This window comes from Oxyura jamaicensis, chromosome 1, assembly GCF_011077185.1.
Source record: "Oxyura jamaicensis isolate SHBP4307 breed ruddy duck chromosome 1, BPBGC_Ojam_1.0, whole genome shotgun sequence".
NCBI lineage: Eukaryota > Metazoa > Chordata > Aves > Anseriformes > Anatidae > Oxyura > Oxyura jamaicensis.
This window is the reverse complement of record NC_048893.1, coordinates 75,765,011-75,783,295: the sequence shown is the minus strand read 5'-3', so window position 1 is coordinate 75,783,295 and position 18,285 is coordinate 75,765,011. Positions and strand designations below refer to the sequence as shown.

The following is an 18,285-nucleotide window of genomic DNA, read 5'->3' as shown; positions in this document are numbered from 1 at the left end:
CTCCATGTTACCCCACAAAGATAAAAGAAATGAGAAAGTAGACTCAGGAATCCCAGCAGTCAAGCTGCCCGGATCTGTTCTTTGGTCCAATATGCTCTTCATTTACAGATTCAGTCTTTATTTGAAGGAGCTATCACTCCCCAAAAATACACACTTTTATTGTCAGGAGAACTGGTTGTAGGGCTTGCAAGAACACATTCCTAAGTATAAGTCCAGCTCCTCGTAAAGATTTGTCTTACTAATTCTCACACCATGTGTTAGTTTCTGTGTCCTGGCCCTTTATTCAGTTATAGCCTAATTAATGCTTGAGATCATAGTCAGAGGGAAGTTGTTTTTTTGTTTGTTTGTTCTTGGATAGGTAGGTATGATCTTTCTGAGGGTTTTGAATAAGAGACCAGAGTCTTGGGAGATAAAATGCAGAGGTTTGAAATGTAGCTTCATAAAGACCCATGTTGTTAGCCTGGGTGATTTGCTGCCTTCTGTACCAGTCAGAGCTTCTCAGACTACGCTTTGATTCCTTCCTAGCTATGGAAAGCAGAAAGACAAGAGAATACAGATATGAACAGCAGTGGTACCAGATTTCTGTATGTTAAAACAACGTGCAGCTTTCACTTATTTAGAGCAGAAATATGATGTCTGTCATCCTCACACCCCAAAAGCAAAGAGTGAATGTGATCCTGAACTGCCGATGTGGCAGGAAAGGTAGTCCCTTCAAAATGGTTCTTTCGTCTTCAGAACAACTTCTTCATCCTGCTTCAGTTCACTTTAAGCCTCCTCTTAAATGACCTTGTGGAATGATACAGGCGAATGCTTTGGAATTGCAGAAGAAAATGGTTTTGTTTATGAGAAAGACCTTGTTTCAGTCATCCCAAGCACTACCTAGGGGCAGGTCTCAAACAGTTTGAGAGATATGTAAGGATGAGTGTACCTACACCTCTCGTTACTTGATGGACCAAACTAGTTCCGACAGCAACAAGGACAAAATGAGAAAAGGCTAACTATAGGTGGAAGATGCAGTTTGCAGCACAGAGATAAAAGGGCTATTTCTTGTTTTAAAGTAACTGCCCTTCACCAGTGGAAATGCTGACATTGACTATATTTCTGGGGTCTGTATTCTTTGTGCTAGGATTAATGTAGTGCCTCTTGATTGTTATCACTGTGTAAAGAGCTGCACAGTGAAAGGCCCTAATTCTTGGGAAGGTATTCTGTTCCTGCCCTGTATCCACCTTACTGGTCCTTGGCGATTCATGAAAATGTACTGAATGTAGGTATCTTTCTTGTGGAACTAGACAGAGGACGTTGTAACATTCTGAGGTAGATGAAGGTAGTCTTATGTTTTCTGAAATAGTCTGAAAAAGTTCAGCTGCAGGGTATGCGTAAGATTCCTCCCTGATCAAAAAAGAATTTTTTTTTTTGGTTTGTTTGTTTGTTTGTTTTTCCTTTAGAATGGTGGCAATCATTTGAAGACATAGTTTATGCTTGAATCTAAATCTTTTTTGTCTTTACTGACAGCAGAAGCTCATGTTACTGCTCTTTGCCTCTTCAGTCTCATGTTTGCCTAGACTGCTGCAGTTAACTCTTGGATGGCTGGGCAGTGGGGGAAGGCAGAGTTTGTGACCATTTCCAGTGCTCTTAGCAAGTGCCTGTAGCATTGCACTGACTCTCCTGCTCCTTCAGTGCATTGTGTAATATAAGTGCATTTTGGTTGTTGACAAGAGAGTCCATTTTCTTAGTCTTGTTCTTTCCTTGTTCTCTGTATCTTTTTTGTCTTTTTTTTTTCTTTTTTTTTTTGTTCCTCTTTGACTTTTCTCTCTTTCTTTCTGACTTTCCTTTCCCCTTGTCTAGAGCTATTATGTTAGAGAGCTATGCATAATAGAGTTTCTCGAATTTCTGTTCACTTATTTGGGGATAACCTGTCAGAACCGTTACATGGTTGAATCACCCATGTATCTTGATGTTATTCCCTAACTCAGGAAGAAAAATGCTAGATCAAAAGAAAACCCAATGTATTTCCTCTCCCTATTTACAGTGAAAATAACAGAGCCCAAAAAATCCATGAATGGAGACAAGTGAGAACAAACAGAACAAGTTGTCGAGGCAGATGGAATGCTGTACTTTGGTGGAGAAGCCCGTGTGCAAATCTTTGAAGATTATTTTAAGCAAGTCCAAAGATGACATTAGCTTTAATAATTTCTACTTAATTTGGCATAATGATTCCATGCAAGTATCATTTACATCACAATAAGCACTCTGATTTACTATGAAACTACCTGCACTTCAGAAGCTCTAGCTTACAGTGTACACATTTTTATTTTATTTTATTTTTAAATTATTATTATTGTTCTTATCTTTCTGGCATCTGGCAATCGATGATTGAGATTTTGTTTTCACATATGTTGTGCAAGAGGAGTTCAGGATGTGTAGTTGTTTAGCATCAGGCGTATGTGCTTTAATTCTCACTTCCAGTGGTAAAACAGTCTGTCATATTTTTAAAGAGAACAGAAATCTGAGCCTAATAATGTATGCTTTCTTGGTTGTTTGGGGGGGATATCCTTTTCAGTTTTCTATTTTCAATTTTTTAAATCCTTTCAATGGTTTTATTAAAATGCCAAATTAATATTTTATGGTTCTTTCAGTATTATCATTAGGTTCAATTATAATAGTCTGCATTTACTCTAGGAAGTACACAGCCAATCTGATGACTATAGCCTTTTCACTGCAGAATTATTTCAACTTAAAATTTAAATAAATAGATCAGAAGTTGCATATGCTTTTACCTCAGTTTGATCAATAACATGTGACTCTAAACCTATCAGCTCCATATGTCAATATTTTGATGTTTCTTAGCATTGTATTTTGAATTTTCAAGCATATTTGTGCTTCAGGTAACTTACTTGCTCTTTTACTGATTATGTTTGGATATGGAGTTGCCTGATTTGCCTTCATATTTCCTGTTTTTCTTGTACATAGGTATTACAAGGTTTGCATTTCATAAAGCTTACCTGTTACAGAAAGTTTACTAATGAGTCACGACATTTTGGCACTTTTTTTCTCCTAGTAATAAAAGGTCCAAGTGCAGTGTTTAAATGGGTCACTTTCATTTAAGAGAAAATTAACTTTTCTTCCATATGCCATTGTTCTCTAAAGAGAATTATAGTATAGTTGGTGAAATGGTAAGAATGGTGACGAAAAATTATGTTAACCTGAAAAGAGGGAATGTCTTATTTATTGCCTAGCCTTGTAGTTATCCTACAAAAGCAAATAGTTGGGGTGTGGGGTGAGCTCTTCCTGAGTCCAACGTGTGCATCCTCTTACTCTCGCTGTCACTTCTTGCCGTTTAACTAATGGTCATATCTCGATTCACCCCTCCCCACCTCCACTCCGCTGACATCATAAATTATCCAGGTCTAAATGGACAACATTCATTAGCTGTGCACTTTACGGAAAGAGCTAGCTCAGGAGCTAAGCACTCGCCCATTTTTATTAAAAGTTAAAAAGCTCCTTGCTGTCACAGAAAGGGGAGGTTGGGGAGGTGCAATGGAGGACAGTGCTGCAGAGCTAATAAATAAAAATAATAACTATTACCATTGGTTGAGTGACCCAGGGAGAAGAGCACTACCAAGCCATTTGTTGTTCCCTTTCACTTGTCAACAGCAGTGGCTTAAAAGCCTTAGCCATTGTTCAGGGCCTAATAGCACCTGTTGGGAAGATAGGAAGACAGCTGTCAAAAAAAAAAAGGGGGGGGGGGGGAACAACAGAAAAAAAGAGGCAGGGGGAGGAGGGTGGAAACCAGTGATCAGTTCACTAACATGTATGTTGGTGCAGCTGCAGGAGGACATTTCATGACTTAGGTTCAGAGGTGAGGCCTCCTCCGTTCCCTGCTCTCCAGCCTCTTTGCCCCACAGCAGAAGTCTTCCCCAAGGGCTGGTGGCAAGGCTCAGCGAGAGCAGGAGCCAAAAGCCTCCAGGAATGTCAGGCAACAGGGCCTGATCTGTGCATGCTGTTTGCTGAGAGCAGTTATAGTAAACAGCAACAACAACAACAAAAAAAGCCCCAAACCAAGCCTCAATGGCAGAAGTTGTGGCTTTTTGATCAGATCACTCATTTCAGTTTTATTTTTATTATTGCTCTCTTGTGTTGGCAAATAAGGATATTCTTTGTCAGAATAAAGGTGACATGTAAGAAAGACCCAGAAGTAATAAGCCCCAAATACCAACAGCTCCCTTTACAGTTGATAATCTAGGGGCCAAAGTTGCATACATTTTGGTGATAGGAAATAATGGCTGTGGCTGAAAGATAGACTGTTTAGAAAATGGTCTCCTTAGCTTCATCGCTTATAGCCTTTGCTTTTGTTGTTTTTGGGGAAATAACAAGCACTTCAGGTTGCATTTTTTTCCACTTTTAAAAAGTCACTTTGAGATTTTCAGGTCAAAAATGCTATAGTAACTTTGCAGCAGTGTGACATCGTTGCTGTTAAATTTCATTCAGTATTTGCAGTGGAGTAGTTGAACTTCAGAAGGATTTCCTGGAAATTCTAGCCAAACACTGTAGTTCTCAATTTATGTTTTACAATTATTTAGATTATATGCTTTTTGGCTACATTGGGGTTTTGTTTTAGTGTTGGGAGGGTTGAGAGTTTTATTTGTTGAGAAGAGAGAAGAGAAGAGAAAATTTCTGTCAAAGGATAAACTAGAACATCTTTAATGATAACTGTAAATACCTATAAAAAGTAGGTGTATAGTCATCTCAGTGAACACTTTTTTTTTTTTTTAGCTTTCTTGATCATTTGGAATGTGTGGAAGATGTAAAAAATTAGCAGACAAAAACCACTGCCCTCTGTTGATACTAACAATATATTATGGCTCTTTAATTAGAAACTGACTCTGTTGGTAGCTCTAATACAAAAATACATTTCAGGGGAATATGATTTTCAGTGGAGCATCTCTGTCTAAGTGAGACAGAAAAATAAAACTGATGTGAAAGTCAATGGCATTTAATTCCAGATGTCTCTGTTTTTACGTTGTTGCTCTTGAAATAGTTTCTGGAAATATTAAAACATCTTTGTGGTTTCAGAATTTCAGTGAAGTTCAGGCTTGGTATAGTGCCTCCTTCTGTCAACTGACACGGGTTTTTTGCTGGGTGGACCATTCCTGCAAAAATTAATTCCTTCTTTCATTTAGAGATGCCTGGAATAAAAGAAGTATTAGAAAGTTTGAAGACACATATTAAGGCAAAATTCTATTTTTTCACCCACAGGAGAATATTTTTATTTTATTTTACTGTTGCCCTTCTTTTCCTAAGGATTCCCACTGGTGTAATTTTAACATCAATGAAAAAGGAAAATGTTGCTGTTCAGATGTTTGAATGTGAGTTACTCTGATTTTTTATTTATTTTTTTATGTTAGGAAAGTGCGTGGGGGGCTTTTATTTATTTATTTGTAAGTTTGGTAGTGTTAAATAACTTGTTTCCCTCTTGTCTGTTAATTTAATTAGGGGTGAAGAAGATGGTGTAGCGGGGAGCTGGGATCATTCTAAAGATTGTGTATGCTGCAAAGGATGTTCCAAGCAAAAGTTCTGCCAGTGAAATGCCGCAGTTGGCAGAATGTGTTCACGATCAGCTCTTTCGGCCAGCTCACTGGCCTGGATCTCCAAAGGCAGTCAGGAGCCTAATTCCTTTCCAGAATGAGATTTATGCTCCTGAACGCCTTTGGGAATCCAAAGCACTGAGTCCCAACAAATCTTGTTGACAGAAGAGACATTGTTCTGTGCATGGTATCCGGTACCATTCGCAGCACCTTGGTGTGCCCTTCTCTGGGGGATGCCGTTGCTCTGCTGCAGGACTGGGAAGGCAGAGGCTGAATGAATCCTCTACTGTGAGGACTGGCTATATCCTGCTATTGTCATTGCAAGGACAAGGATTTTGGTAGAGGGTAACAATGCAGTGACTACAAACTACTCTGTTTCAGTGTTTATGCAGAATAATTAAGCTGTGGTCATTTTATGTCTATCCCGTAATGCAGACACATCTCCATTCAAACCTGAGATGATCAGCAGCAGCTCCAGGCTTGGTGTGGAAGGCCAGGTTCTTGGAGGTGTATGTGAAGCACACCACTGCCCAGCTGCACGGACACACAAATACAAATGCCACTCCAACAATAATGGTACAGGTGGCTGTTACCATATAGCAGTTTGCAACCGCAGATTATCATTGTGGAGGGGGTAATGAAGGTACACTTGGTAGCCTTGAGAGGGTCTGTTGACACTAAGCTATGCAAGGCAATGAGGTATGTACTCTAGAAGTTAGTGTGCTGGGAGTAGCAGGGACTGAATGAGCTGGGATTCCTTGTTGTTCTGAGTTGATAGTGGGGATGCATGCTTGTTCCCTGACTCAACAGCCTGTTAATGAAAGGTGTTTTTGTCAGGTATGCAGCCCCAGAAGGGCTTGGTGGGTCATTGACGTAAATATTGTCACCCCAGAAGAGTCTATAGCGACTGATTTTAAGAAATACTTGATTTTTTTCACATTCTGAAAGCAAACTCTGTCACAAAGCTTTATACCAATAAGGAGGATGGAAGCTGAGTCAATCTTAACTGTTGCCTAAGTAACTCCAAAATGAATGTAGGCTCTGCTGCTGGGAGACTGAAAGGCTGGTGGATGATAACTACACGACAAACTTGGTTTCTTTGTGTTTTATGTCATATCTAGAGTGTGACACTGCTCCCAAAGTGAATGAGTGAGGTGTCTCATTTGTTGAAATGACACAGCCTGAAAAGTACACAGTTAACAATACAACCACCAGTGCATTCAGGTGATGGAAACTATAAAAATTTCAGACAATAGTCTGACTGTTCCTGAGGGTGTAGTTGAATGAGATGCTGGTTTTGGCCACAAACCTAGCTTAAGAAGTCCCCGTGCCCTCCCCCTGCCCTGCTTAGTCATGTGTTCCTGCCTTGTGCTGTGGTTTGCTGTCTCCTTGCTTACATCCTAAGGGATAATTCATTCAACAACTGGTAGTATAGTGTATCTGAAGAGTACTCTAACTCTTTCCTTCCAAACAAATGTACTTGTGTTTTTAGGTAAGTTTCTGGTAGGACTGGCAGCATGCAGTGAGCAGTTGGAAAAAACAACTGTTTGTATATTTGTAGATAGAGTAAAATAATGCTTTTAGTGGCATTCATAGATTGCTGATTTGGGTTTAAAATATTGAATAATTTATTTGTTGTGCTATGGAACCTTTTCTGGCAATGTCAATTATTTTTCTTCAGCACAAGAAGCAGTACCCTTGTGCCAAAAAATCACAATAAAAATGTCTTATCATTCATATAGTGTATACTTCATTAATGCAGCATGATTGATATTGCAAAAGAGAGCCAACAACTTGAAAACAACTCTGGTATTATTAGGCATACAGGAAAACATTCAAGTATGTGCAACAAGAATACTGTGATAACCTGATGTCATTGTGCTCTGCAGGTGACTGTGCTCACCTGTGGATAGAGAAGTTGATTTTGTCCTCTGAGATAAAATGCTATGGAACTAACATGTGGCTGGGGTGGGACTTGAGACTCTGAAAGCAGGAAGGCTGGCTATCCCTGCCAGCAAAGGGAGCTTTTAGTAGGTTTGGAAGCCACCCATGGACATATGTAGCCCAGCTGTTTTCTGCACAGTGGTTGTGATGGAGTGGTGTAGTAAGAGTCATACTATGATATGCTGGCCGTAGCTTCATAATATCTCATTAAAAATTGAATATTTCATTCAGCTCTCTGAATTTGTGTCCAAAGACCAAAAAAGCATTTTGTGTGTATGAACAAAGAAACGAACAACATACTTCTTTCTGTCTAGTCATCAAAGCTCCAGCTAATATTTTATCTAGCACCACATTCTTGCTTACTACACCTGAGGTGGATTTTTGTTGTTGTTGTTTTGGTTTGGTTTGTTGTTTGTTTTTTTTGTTGTTGTTGTTCCATTTTTACAGTCAGACTGTTTTCCTGTTGTGGCATCTAAGTCATACATGTGAACAATATTTACATTTATAGAAGTGTCTCCTACTGTATTCTCCAAAAGTTCAAAATGCTTTTAGACCAGTAAGAAATTGTGGTGCTTCCTGGAAGGCAAGAGAAAAATGTATGTTGTGTGGTTTTTGATTTCCAAATTTAAATAGATTCTGTGTTGTGCCTGCTCATGATTCATAGTGGTTTGCCTAGCTGCGTGTAGTTCCCTAAAAGCATGATTCTGTTGATGGAGAACCATATGTATATGCAGATGCTGTATGTCCATGTAACCTGCTGATATCAACTATTTCTTCACAACGATGCTTAATTTTCTTTGCTATGAAAATTGTTTATTATTTTGTATAGGTAAGACCTTTATACTAAAAAGGGTGCATAAAAACAGGAAATTTGTGTCTGCATGTGTTTGTCTATTCCTTTAAAGGAAGAGTGGAAATCTGCCCTTAATCGTGTTTCCCGATTTAAACCAGAGTTTTATTGTGGTGTAGAACATATTCCCGGAGAGATGGCGCTCCGATAGGTGAGGGTTGTAGAAATGGTGGGCGGAATTGAGGCCAACAGGTGTAACATATTTATGACCATAGCAGAAGAAAAGGGTGAATGATGGATGGGAGGGTATTTGCCAACTCTTTCATAATATAAAGGAAGGTGCTTGCCAGAAGCAGAGGGTATATCAGTCAATGCTAAAGTTTATTCATGATCATTTATGCCGACCAAATACTCCTCTGCTAGCAAATGTGACGCCCATCTACAAGAAGGGCTGGAGGACTGACCTGGGAAACTACAGGCCTGTCAGTTTGACGTCAGTGCCAGGGAAGCTCATGGAGCAGATTATCTCGAGAGTCATCACGCAGCACTTGCAGGGCAAGCAGGCGATCAGGCCCAGTCAGCATGGGTTTATGAAGGGCAGGTCCTGCTTGACCAACCTGATCTCCTTCTATGACCAAGTGACGCGCTGGGTGGATGAGGGAAAGGCTGTGGATGTGGTCTACCTTGACTTCAGCAAGGCTTTTGACACCGTTTCCCACAGCATTCTCCTCAGGAAACTGGCTGCTCTTGGCTTGGACTAGCGCACGCTTCATTGGGTTAGAAACTGGCTGGATAGCCGGGCCCAAAGAGTCGTGGTAAATGGAGTCAAATCCAGTTGGAGGCCGGTCACTAGTGGCGTTCCCCAGGGCTCGGTGCTGGGGCCGGTCCTCTTCAATATCTTCATTGATGATCTGGATGAGGCCATTGAGTGCACCCTCAGTGAGTTTGCAGATGACACCAAGTTAGGTGTGTGTGTCAATCTGCTCGAGGGTAGGAAGGCTCTGCAGGAGGATCTGGAGAGGCTGGACTGATGGGCCGAGGTCAACTGCATGAAGTTCAACAAGGCCAAGTGCCGGGTCCTGCACCTGGGGCGCAATAACCCCAAGCAGAGCTACAGGCTGGGAGATGAGTGGTTGGAGAGCTGCCAGGCAGAGAAGGACCTGGGAGTGATGGTTGACAGTCGGCTGAATATGAGCCAGCAGTGTGCTCAGGTGGCCAAGAAGGCCAACAGCATCCTGGCCTGTATAAGAAACAGTGTGGCCAGCAGGGCCAGGGAGGTGATCATCCCCCTGTACTCGGCTCTGGTGAGGCTGTACCTCAAGTACTGCGTTCAGTTTTGGGCCCCTCGCTACAAGAAGGACATGGAGGTGCTCGAGCGAGTCCAGAGAAGGGCGACGAAGCTGGTGAGGGGCCTGGAGAACAAGTCTTAGGAGGAGCGGCTGAGGGAGCTGGGCTTGTTCAGCCTGGAGAAAAGGAGGCTCAGGGGTGACCTTATCGCTCTCTACAGGTACCTGAGGGGAGGCTGTAGCGAGGTGGGGGTTGGTCTGTTCTCCCACGTGCCTGGTGACAGGACGAGGGGGAATGGGCTTAAGTTGCGCCAGGGGAGTTTTAGGTTGGATCTTAGGAAGAACTTCTTTACCGAAAGGGTTGTTAGACACTGGAACGGGCTGCCCAGGGAAGTGGTGGAGTCACCATCCCTGGAGGTCTTTAAAAGACGTTTAGATGTAGAGCTTAGGGATATGGTTTAGTGGGGACTGTTAGTGTTAGGTCAGAGGTTGGACGTGATGATCTTGAGGTCTCTTCCAACCTAGAAAATTCTGTGATTCTGTGATTCCTTCCTCTAGGAATGACATATGTTGGCAGGAAATGTCTGGTGGTCTGGCTGGGTATTGAGCAACTCCTGGCTTCTCTCCACCCTGCTACAGATCATGTCATCATCTGTGTTGAGGCCAAACATCTTTCTTTTACTTTGTTTTAAGGAGTCTTTCTCTTTCATCGCAGGACAAGAACTGTTCACAGTAGTTATGGAGGAGGGAGCACTTGGGGCACCTCCTTAGGAGCGCACCCAAGCTCAGACACCATTCAAGCAGGAGGCTCCAGTATTCAGAATGTTCCTCTAACTTGTGGTTGACTTATGTCAGCCTCCTTTCCTTCAGTAGTAGTTGTCCCTTCTTTATAATACCAGAGATTTGCTGCCTTCTCTTCTCCTCAAATATGGTTCTTCTGGAAGGGCCTCATGTGAACAGCCCCCATCTTGTACCCTGTTACAGCATGATGAAATAACTTGCCTTTCTCTGGAAGCAGGCAGCTGTATGAGACTGAAAGACTGGAGTTTTCCTTTTAGTAAATACTCAGCAAGAGCAGAAAGAGGCAATAGGGAAGGATTTGGCAGTGAAGACCATCCTTAGCTTTTATAAGTAGATTTCCAAGACTGTGACCCTGGAGGATGGATTGAAGAGAGCTACCAGAGTGGTTAGGCCTGAAGGGAAGGTAGCGCTGTGGGCCTAGTTTGGCAGGCAGGTTTGGGTACACTTGACTGAACTGATTAAGTCACTCCCAAAGGGGAGTATCGATGCCTGAAAAGATAATGCAACTTCTGGAAGCAGACTAAATGAAACACATGTCTACCAGACAGTGCTAGAAACGGTGACTCCTACTACAGCTTTGTAGTGCAGGCCACTTCCTGGAAACAAACTGCTCCTTCCTGTGAAGAGCCTGTGAAAACTTCGCCTTTTAAGCAAATAAGTGAATGAAGCCATGTGTAAAGTTCAAATACAGAAGGAAAAGGACAGTGGTATGCTTGTTAGCATCCAAAAAATTAGATTTAAAAAGGACTGTATGCTAATTTATTCAGGTGTTTTTTCTTTTCAGTACTGTCAGAGCATTTCAGCATCTATATGCAATACCCAACATGTACAAATGTGCAAGTGCACGTACACGTGCAAATGGGAGTAGTTAATGGGGACTACTCTGCTTCCCAGAAAAGGCCCAAGTGAGAATCTGCTGGCATCAGCCTTCAGGTTTCATGGGGCAGGGAGTCAGCCCCAAGAGCACTTGGCATGGGCAGGAGTGGCGGGGCCATGCATGGTCACAATGATGCCTGGCTCTTTCTCCTCAGAGGGCTGTTTGTTCTGCGGGGGGTCCTGCCGTATGCACCAGTGCAATGAAGCACGTGCAATTCACACAGGCAAGTACAGAACAAGAGAAGCAAGATGAGCCATAAATATCTCCAGAAAAGAGCTAATGACTGATAAACGTGCTGAATAGAGACAGCAGAAATCATTTCTGTGGATTCATTTGTATCTGTATTAATACAGCCAGTCTCCTCTTCGCCAGCATTTCCTTAATGACTCCTGTTATTCTTTCCATCTCAGTCTTTCTCTTTGGTGCCCTACCCATAATCCTCTTTTATAATAACACTTACCACTTTATATAGTCTTTCTGGAACTAAAATATTTCGCAAACATTAATGAATTACTGTTCACAAACTACCTGCGAACAACTCTTTTTGTAGATGTATTCTTACTGTGCTGTGGATAAACTGGGAATGGTTTTACTGCGTGCCATAGGACCCATGCTGCAAATAGGTAATGGAGGGTCTCCTTAGCTCAACTGGGGCTATGGAGAAGTGGGGCTAATCCTAGGCTCCTCTCAAAGATGGAATTAGGAGGCTTTGATAATAGTTGTGATACGCAGAATGGCAGAGCATGCCGTCTGTAGCTGTTTGGAATGCAAATACAGATTGTAATAATACATAGTTGTCCTGATGCATGTCCAAAATCCGTAGCACTGTAACTCAGATGTGGTAAAATCATTCTGATAAATCCAAGAGGAAAACAAGTGCTAGAGAAGGGACTAGGAATAGCAACAGTTCTTGTGTGCAGACCATCTTTTCCAATTTCAGACTGCACAGTGTACGTGCAGGCCTTAAAAGTTTTATTGACTTTCTAATGAATCCTGAGGAGTGCTTCACAAACAAGGTACGGTGTTTCTTTTCGTAATTTGTGCCCATCATCTTCCCAAAGAAGCCTGAAAAAAGCTGAACAAAATCTCGGTTTATTTCTGTGTAATTTGTGAAAGCTCTACAGTTGTAACCTTTTAAGCAGTTATTTTTATTTAAGATGTATACATTTCAAATCTTTTTTTTTAATGGGGTTCATAAATGACATAGTAAATGTTTGTTTCCAAGATATGGTGCATAATGTATTTCACAAGCAGTTACTGAAATGTGATAGGTTGAGTGTGTGAATAGCATATTTTATGCAAGTACAGTATGTTAACACGGTGTATAGTAGAATTAAACAAGCTGTTATTTAATACAGCTCTTCAGCTCTGTGAAGTTAGAGGGGTGGGAACCTATTGTCTTTAAGAATTAAAGTTCTTTTTAAGTATTAGCAGGACAATTATTTACTGGTTCTTTATCAAAATTGTGCTTAAGTGAAAATTGCGGTTCAAACCAAGAGGGGCTCGAAAATAAGTTAGTACATCGATTAAAGACGATTACGCGTTTTTTTTTGCGAAAGGAAAGGCGATCTGTATAATATTTAGAAGTTAACACGCAGCCCTTCAGCAGGGGAGACGCCGATGAGGTGAGCGTGCCCTGTTCTACGCCCGGGGCCGTCACATTTCCACACAGCCCGCACACTCCCGCAGCATGGAGCATCAGCTCGGAGCACCTCCTCGGCGCTCCTCGGCCCTTACTCTTCGCCTCCTCGCCGCTGTTTGCGGGGACGGCCCCGGCCGTGCCAGGCCCCGCCGGGCGCAGTGCACGTTTTGTCGAGTCGCTGGGGAAAGGCTTTGTCATGGGCTTCGGTGACAATAGGCTGAAAAGTGCGACGTGGTCCCCGCAGGCTCCGCAGGGGGGGGTCCCGTAGCCGCATTCCTGCCTCGTTTGACCCACAGAGGAGAGGGACGGGCGTTCAGGGAGAGGCACGGGCGCTCGCCCCAAGCAAGCCCGAGCGCGGAGGGCTGCGGGCGGTGGTGGCGGGTGTCCCCCCGCGGTGCGTGAGGCGGCCTTGCCGAGCGGGAGCCGGGGCTCCTCGCTCCCCCCGCCGCCGAGGCTTCGTGGAGGAGAAATTCGGGAAATAAAGCGGGAAAAAAAAAAAAAAAAAAAGGCGAAGGGCCGCAGCCGCGGCCGGGGAGCGCAGGGAGAGAGTTGGAAGCCTCCCCACGGCGTCTCGCAGCGCCTCTTCCGAAGAGCTCGGAGTTGGGGCTTCAAGAAAGTCGACGGGATTAGCCAAACGAGATAATGAAGGCTCCTCGTAATGGTTTTACTGTGGGGAAAATTAACCAGTTGCTAATAACTGTATGGTCTCTAGGCCAGACGGTCCCTTTGATAAGTTAACATGTACTCCCTTTATGCTCCTGGTAGGGGGTAAACAAATGCCTGAACAAATACAAATAACACATAAACAGGAATGTGGAGAATAGCCGTATATGTCTTAGATCCAGATAATAAGTGTGGGTATTGTTATTTAGATGGCGCATACTGGGACACTTATCTTTTAGTACACTCCATTTTCTAACTGAATGCAGTGCTAATCGTGGGATTGAAAGCTATTGTAATTGTGTACCCATCTAAATGCTGACAAGAATATACAATTACATTGTTTGGAATTGAGTTTAATGTTCTCTGAATTTTATTAGCATTTATATTTACTTATGCATTAAAATTCTACACAAAAAGAGGTCAGAATACAAGAGTTATAGACATAAATATCAGAGCCATCCACACACTCGCTGCATTTCTGCTGAAAATAACGAACGAATATATTTTATTTTATTTTACTTTTAAAGGAAGTGATAGAATCTGAAATGAGCAAATAATGGGTTTCCATTCTAAGCAGTGCCTTTTCTCCCTCTGGATTTTGCAGTCGTTTAAAGCTTTTTTCATACCCAACTTTTTATTATTATTTATAATGTGCGTGTTACTGGAAAATCTTTCCACAGTATGCTTACCACCACGCGATGTTTAAACACACATTATAAAGTGGATGTAATTGTAAACATTCAGAGGGATATAATTACACGTAGCAGATTTAGGAGCTAATTCTTTGCTTCTCTCTCTCTCTCTCCCTCTCTGCCTCTCTCCCTCTCTCTCTTTTTACTCTGCATTTTATCAACATAATTATTTTTTGACTGCAGACTAACACCCAGAAATTGACAGGCATCCATTATAAGCAGCAACTTGTTCACCAAATTGAAAAACAATGAACTGCAGGTTTATATGTGCCCATTGTCATACGGAATTACCATGGCTTTGTTCCACAAGAGGAAAAAGCTAATGGTTTTGAAACAGCAGGTGACAAAACACCTGTTTTTTTTTGTTTGTTTGTTTGTTTTTTCTTTTTTTTTTCCTCCCCTATTATCAGTTTGTTGATGAAGTCATTACGAACTGTGGCCCAGAATAGGGTTGGCCTTATTTTTAGCAGATAGACTTTTAATGAGTTTTATTGTGGAGAGAGTCATGTTGATTTGCTTACATTTTTTTTTCCCCCCCTTCACTCAGAAACTCCCAGTATTGAAAAGCTACTATCAAAGGACTGGAAAGACAAGCTTCTTGCCATGGGATCAGGGAACTTTGGAGAAATAAAAGGTAACGCTCTTTCTGTGCTACAACTGAGAATTAATATACTTATATCACGGGCTTTATGGAACTTTGTTTGTTCCTCTTCCTTCCCCTCCCCTTGAAACATGGTAATTCGAGGCTTAAATGAAGTGTATGCTCTCCATCTGTAGTTAATGTAAATAAATAAAACGTTCTATTGCCCTAAGTGAATTAATTTATATAAAGCTGTTGTTGCACATACCATTCTGCATTATAAGAGGATGCATCTTGTTCCTGGACTGAAAAAAAAGTCAACTCATGTATCAAACACAGGCTTATGTGTGGTGTCAGAGTATAGCAGAACTCAGCTTGTGAAATCCGAGGGTGATCAGAAGTCCCTCTTAATGATAGTACAGATTTTGATGATGGAGATTTTTTTTTGACTTTTCCATGTGTAGAGGGAAAATAAAAAAAGAGCAAAGTTTGTGTAATGATATCTCTAGGTACCAAAATTAGCCAGTGCAGATTTTAAAAGACAGCGTACAACATCTGTGCACTAAAGCATGTTCTTTCAAAGCCGTACTCCAGAAGGAAAATGACAAAATTTGACCACTCTCCAGCAGCAGTAGCTTCTGCTTTGCCAAGATATTTCCCCATTTTATATATGTGAGGTCATTTTAGAGAACCTGTAGTTGTTTGTTTTCATGTAATTTAATATTTTTTAATCATTCTTCCTGAACACTTGTGATGAAGAACCAGCTCAAAATACCTGTGTGGCAAAAAATTTAGTTTTCAGAGCAGTCATTATTATTCTGAAAAGAAGCAGGGAGTCTGATCCTTCTCCCATTTCTATCAGTGTACATCTGGAGTAGAAAAATCAAAGCCAATGTTGTTTTGGAAATGTGAAAGTAGAATGAGATTAAAATTAAACCCTTCTTTTAGGCTTTTAAATGAGATTTTATCCCTCTCCATTATTTTTGGTTTGTCTGCTTACTAATGGTGTCCCCTCTACAGAGATCCTCATTCAGACAGGCTCCCAGACCTTGTGCCTGGCAGGTTCAAGGACCTTCTGTGCAAGAGGTGGGCAGTATTCAGGAAAGACTGCAACATGACATGCTCTGAGAGGTTAATACATGGGTCGGTGTGCAAAGATGATGTTATTGTAGTTATATGTGCCTTCCAGCTTTTCACAAATATGCCACCAGCATTAATTTGCTCTACTCCTCTGACTACACAAGTAGGAAAGTGTGCCCCTTGCTTCCCCTAGTTTCTTTCTAAGAGTCTATAATTCAAAAAATAAAAAATAAAAATGATTGCATATGGAGGATAACTTTACAACAGAATATTGTGCTTTGGCCCCAAACGGGCTGTGATATTATTGTTATTACTGAGAGCCAAACTCTGCATTCTTCATTCCCACTGAGCCGAGCGAATTTTCTCCGTGCATGCAGAGCAACAGGTCATACCTTTGATTTCTGTTGTTTGGAAGTACATTGTTCTGAATTAACAGCATCATCTGCCATGGACTGATGAATCTTTAAGAAGTTTTGGCCCTAAAGGACACACTGGCAGCTTTTATAGCCACTCTTGGGTGTGTTTCAGCAATTCTTGCAGGATTTTTGGAGCTGCTTTAACTCCTGGTGTGCTGGAGCTTGCAGGAGTTTTCCCAGCGCTTCTCTTCCTCTGGACTCGCTGAAGCTGCACTGAGAAGTGCCGTGGACTGCGAAGGCAGTCTGCTCTCAGTCCCTGTGATCTTGTTCTCTTGGAGGGCAATCTTTTTTCTCCCTTTTTCCCTTTTACAAGTTAAACTTGAAAGTGGCAGCAGCAGCTCTATGTTAGCAGGAAAGAAATTCCACAGTCCTTTCGGTCTTGCCCAGGGGGAGGATGGAGAGCAACAGCACAGCCTCAAAGAAGAGTTTGCTCTGCTTTAATTTTTTTGTTTTGTTTTGTTTTTAGCTTCATATTTTGAACACAAGTTGAGTTATTGTTCTGCAGCACCGTTCAAAAGGCTCACATCTGAAGCTTTTTAGTGCAACTATGGTACTATGGTTGGGGGGCATGGTTATTAGGTGTTTGGATCAGGTTTGGCAGTAAGCTGTGAAAACAGGCACTGGTTTATTTTTCCTACTGACTGCCGTGACAGTTGCAATTATTGTCCATTGTTCCTAGGTGGCTGGAAAGGAGGGAGGATACAATAGAGCATTGCCCTCTGGGGGTAAAAGAATTTGACTTACAGGTTCTTGGGGGGTCATGCAGGCTGATTATTTAGTGCCCAGGAATGCGGTTTTCATGGCACCGCCAGCCATGAGCAGCCAACAAACAATGGGTCAGCTGTATTGCAGCTGTATTTAGTGAGACAACATGAAAGGTGTGCAAGTGGAGCTGTTTTATACTCACGTATGCGTGTACAAACACCCATTTATTACACTAGAAAATGTTTTTGTCCTTCTATATGAATGTGCAGTTATTAAGTTTTCCGGTTGTGATTTTTTTAATTCTCTCTATATTTGGCTTGGCAGCTGCATTTTTTTTTTCTTTTTTAATTTCTATATTAGCGATATTTGGAAACACCACACAAGTAGTGTCTTATTAATACACCCTGGAATGTGGACAGCACTAGAAGCTGTACTGCCCAACTGTCTTATGCACTGAATCGTTTTTTCCATATAACTGTTCAAAATTTCATTGTGTTTTCCATTAGATCTGGGGAAATTTTAATATGTCATGTGCTAAAGTCTCAGCACTAGGCTACGTATTGTTAATGCCCAAGTCTGTGTTATTACCATTGAATTTTATTCTCTGGCAGAGATTAAAATAAATGGAAATTAAGTGGAAGGCTTTATTTTCTATTAGTGTTATTTCTTTTAAGTTAGAAAGCAATAATATTTTATTAAAGATAGAGGAGTTTGTGAATGGCAGGAATAAGTCACCAGACTCTCTAGTTTTGTATTCAGTTCTTTCTCTTACTTGCTTTGTTACTTTCAGTAGCTGCTTTAAGTCCCCTCTTCTTCATTTGCATGCCTGTAAAATGGGAAATCCATCACAGAGAACCTGCAAAGGTTTGCTTATAAACTGTAAGGTCTCAGTCAAAAGGATCTGTGTATGTCCTGCTATTAAAGGAAAGGGAAATGTAGTAAGACATTTCAGGGCTTGATTGAAAGATACGGCAAGGGAATACCCTTATACTGAAAATGGGGCAAAGTCTAGAAACTGTCATATCTGTAAAAAATTAATTCCAATGCCTCTGTTTGTTTAGAGAGGTGGAATAGGGTTAAACAAATAATATGAGTTTGGCAATGGGTATTTCTTAAAATTATTTTTTTTTTTGAAATCCATACAATTTTTACTCTGTTTAGAACAAGTGAGTCTATAGTAAAACCTACAAAGCTTGCAATTAAATGGAAATATTTTAAAATGAG

The 18,285-nt window shown here is 41.4% G+C and overlaps 1 protein-coding gene across 13 annotated transcripts in view; it reads left to right on the top strand.

The window, feature by feature from the left end:
- Positions 1–18,285, top strand: part of SOX5 (SRY-box transcription factor 5) — a 657,473-nt gene that overhangs the window by 482,675 nt on the left and 156,513 nt on the right. For 12 of the 13 annotated variants that reach the window (XM_035311618.1, XM_035311591.1, XM_035311614.1 and 9 more), the window contains one exon: positions 14,828–14,914. The exons of the other annotated variant lie outside the window; for it this stretch is intronic. In XM_035311618.1, coding sequence (XP_035167509.1) covers positions 14,828–14,914 — 87 coding nt within the window. The remainder of the gene's footprint in view (positions 1–14,827; positions 14,915–18,285) is intronic. 13 annotated transcript variants of the gene reach the window in all.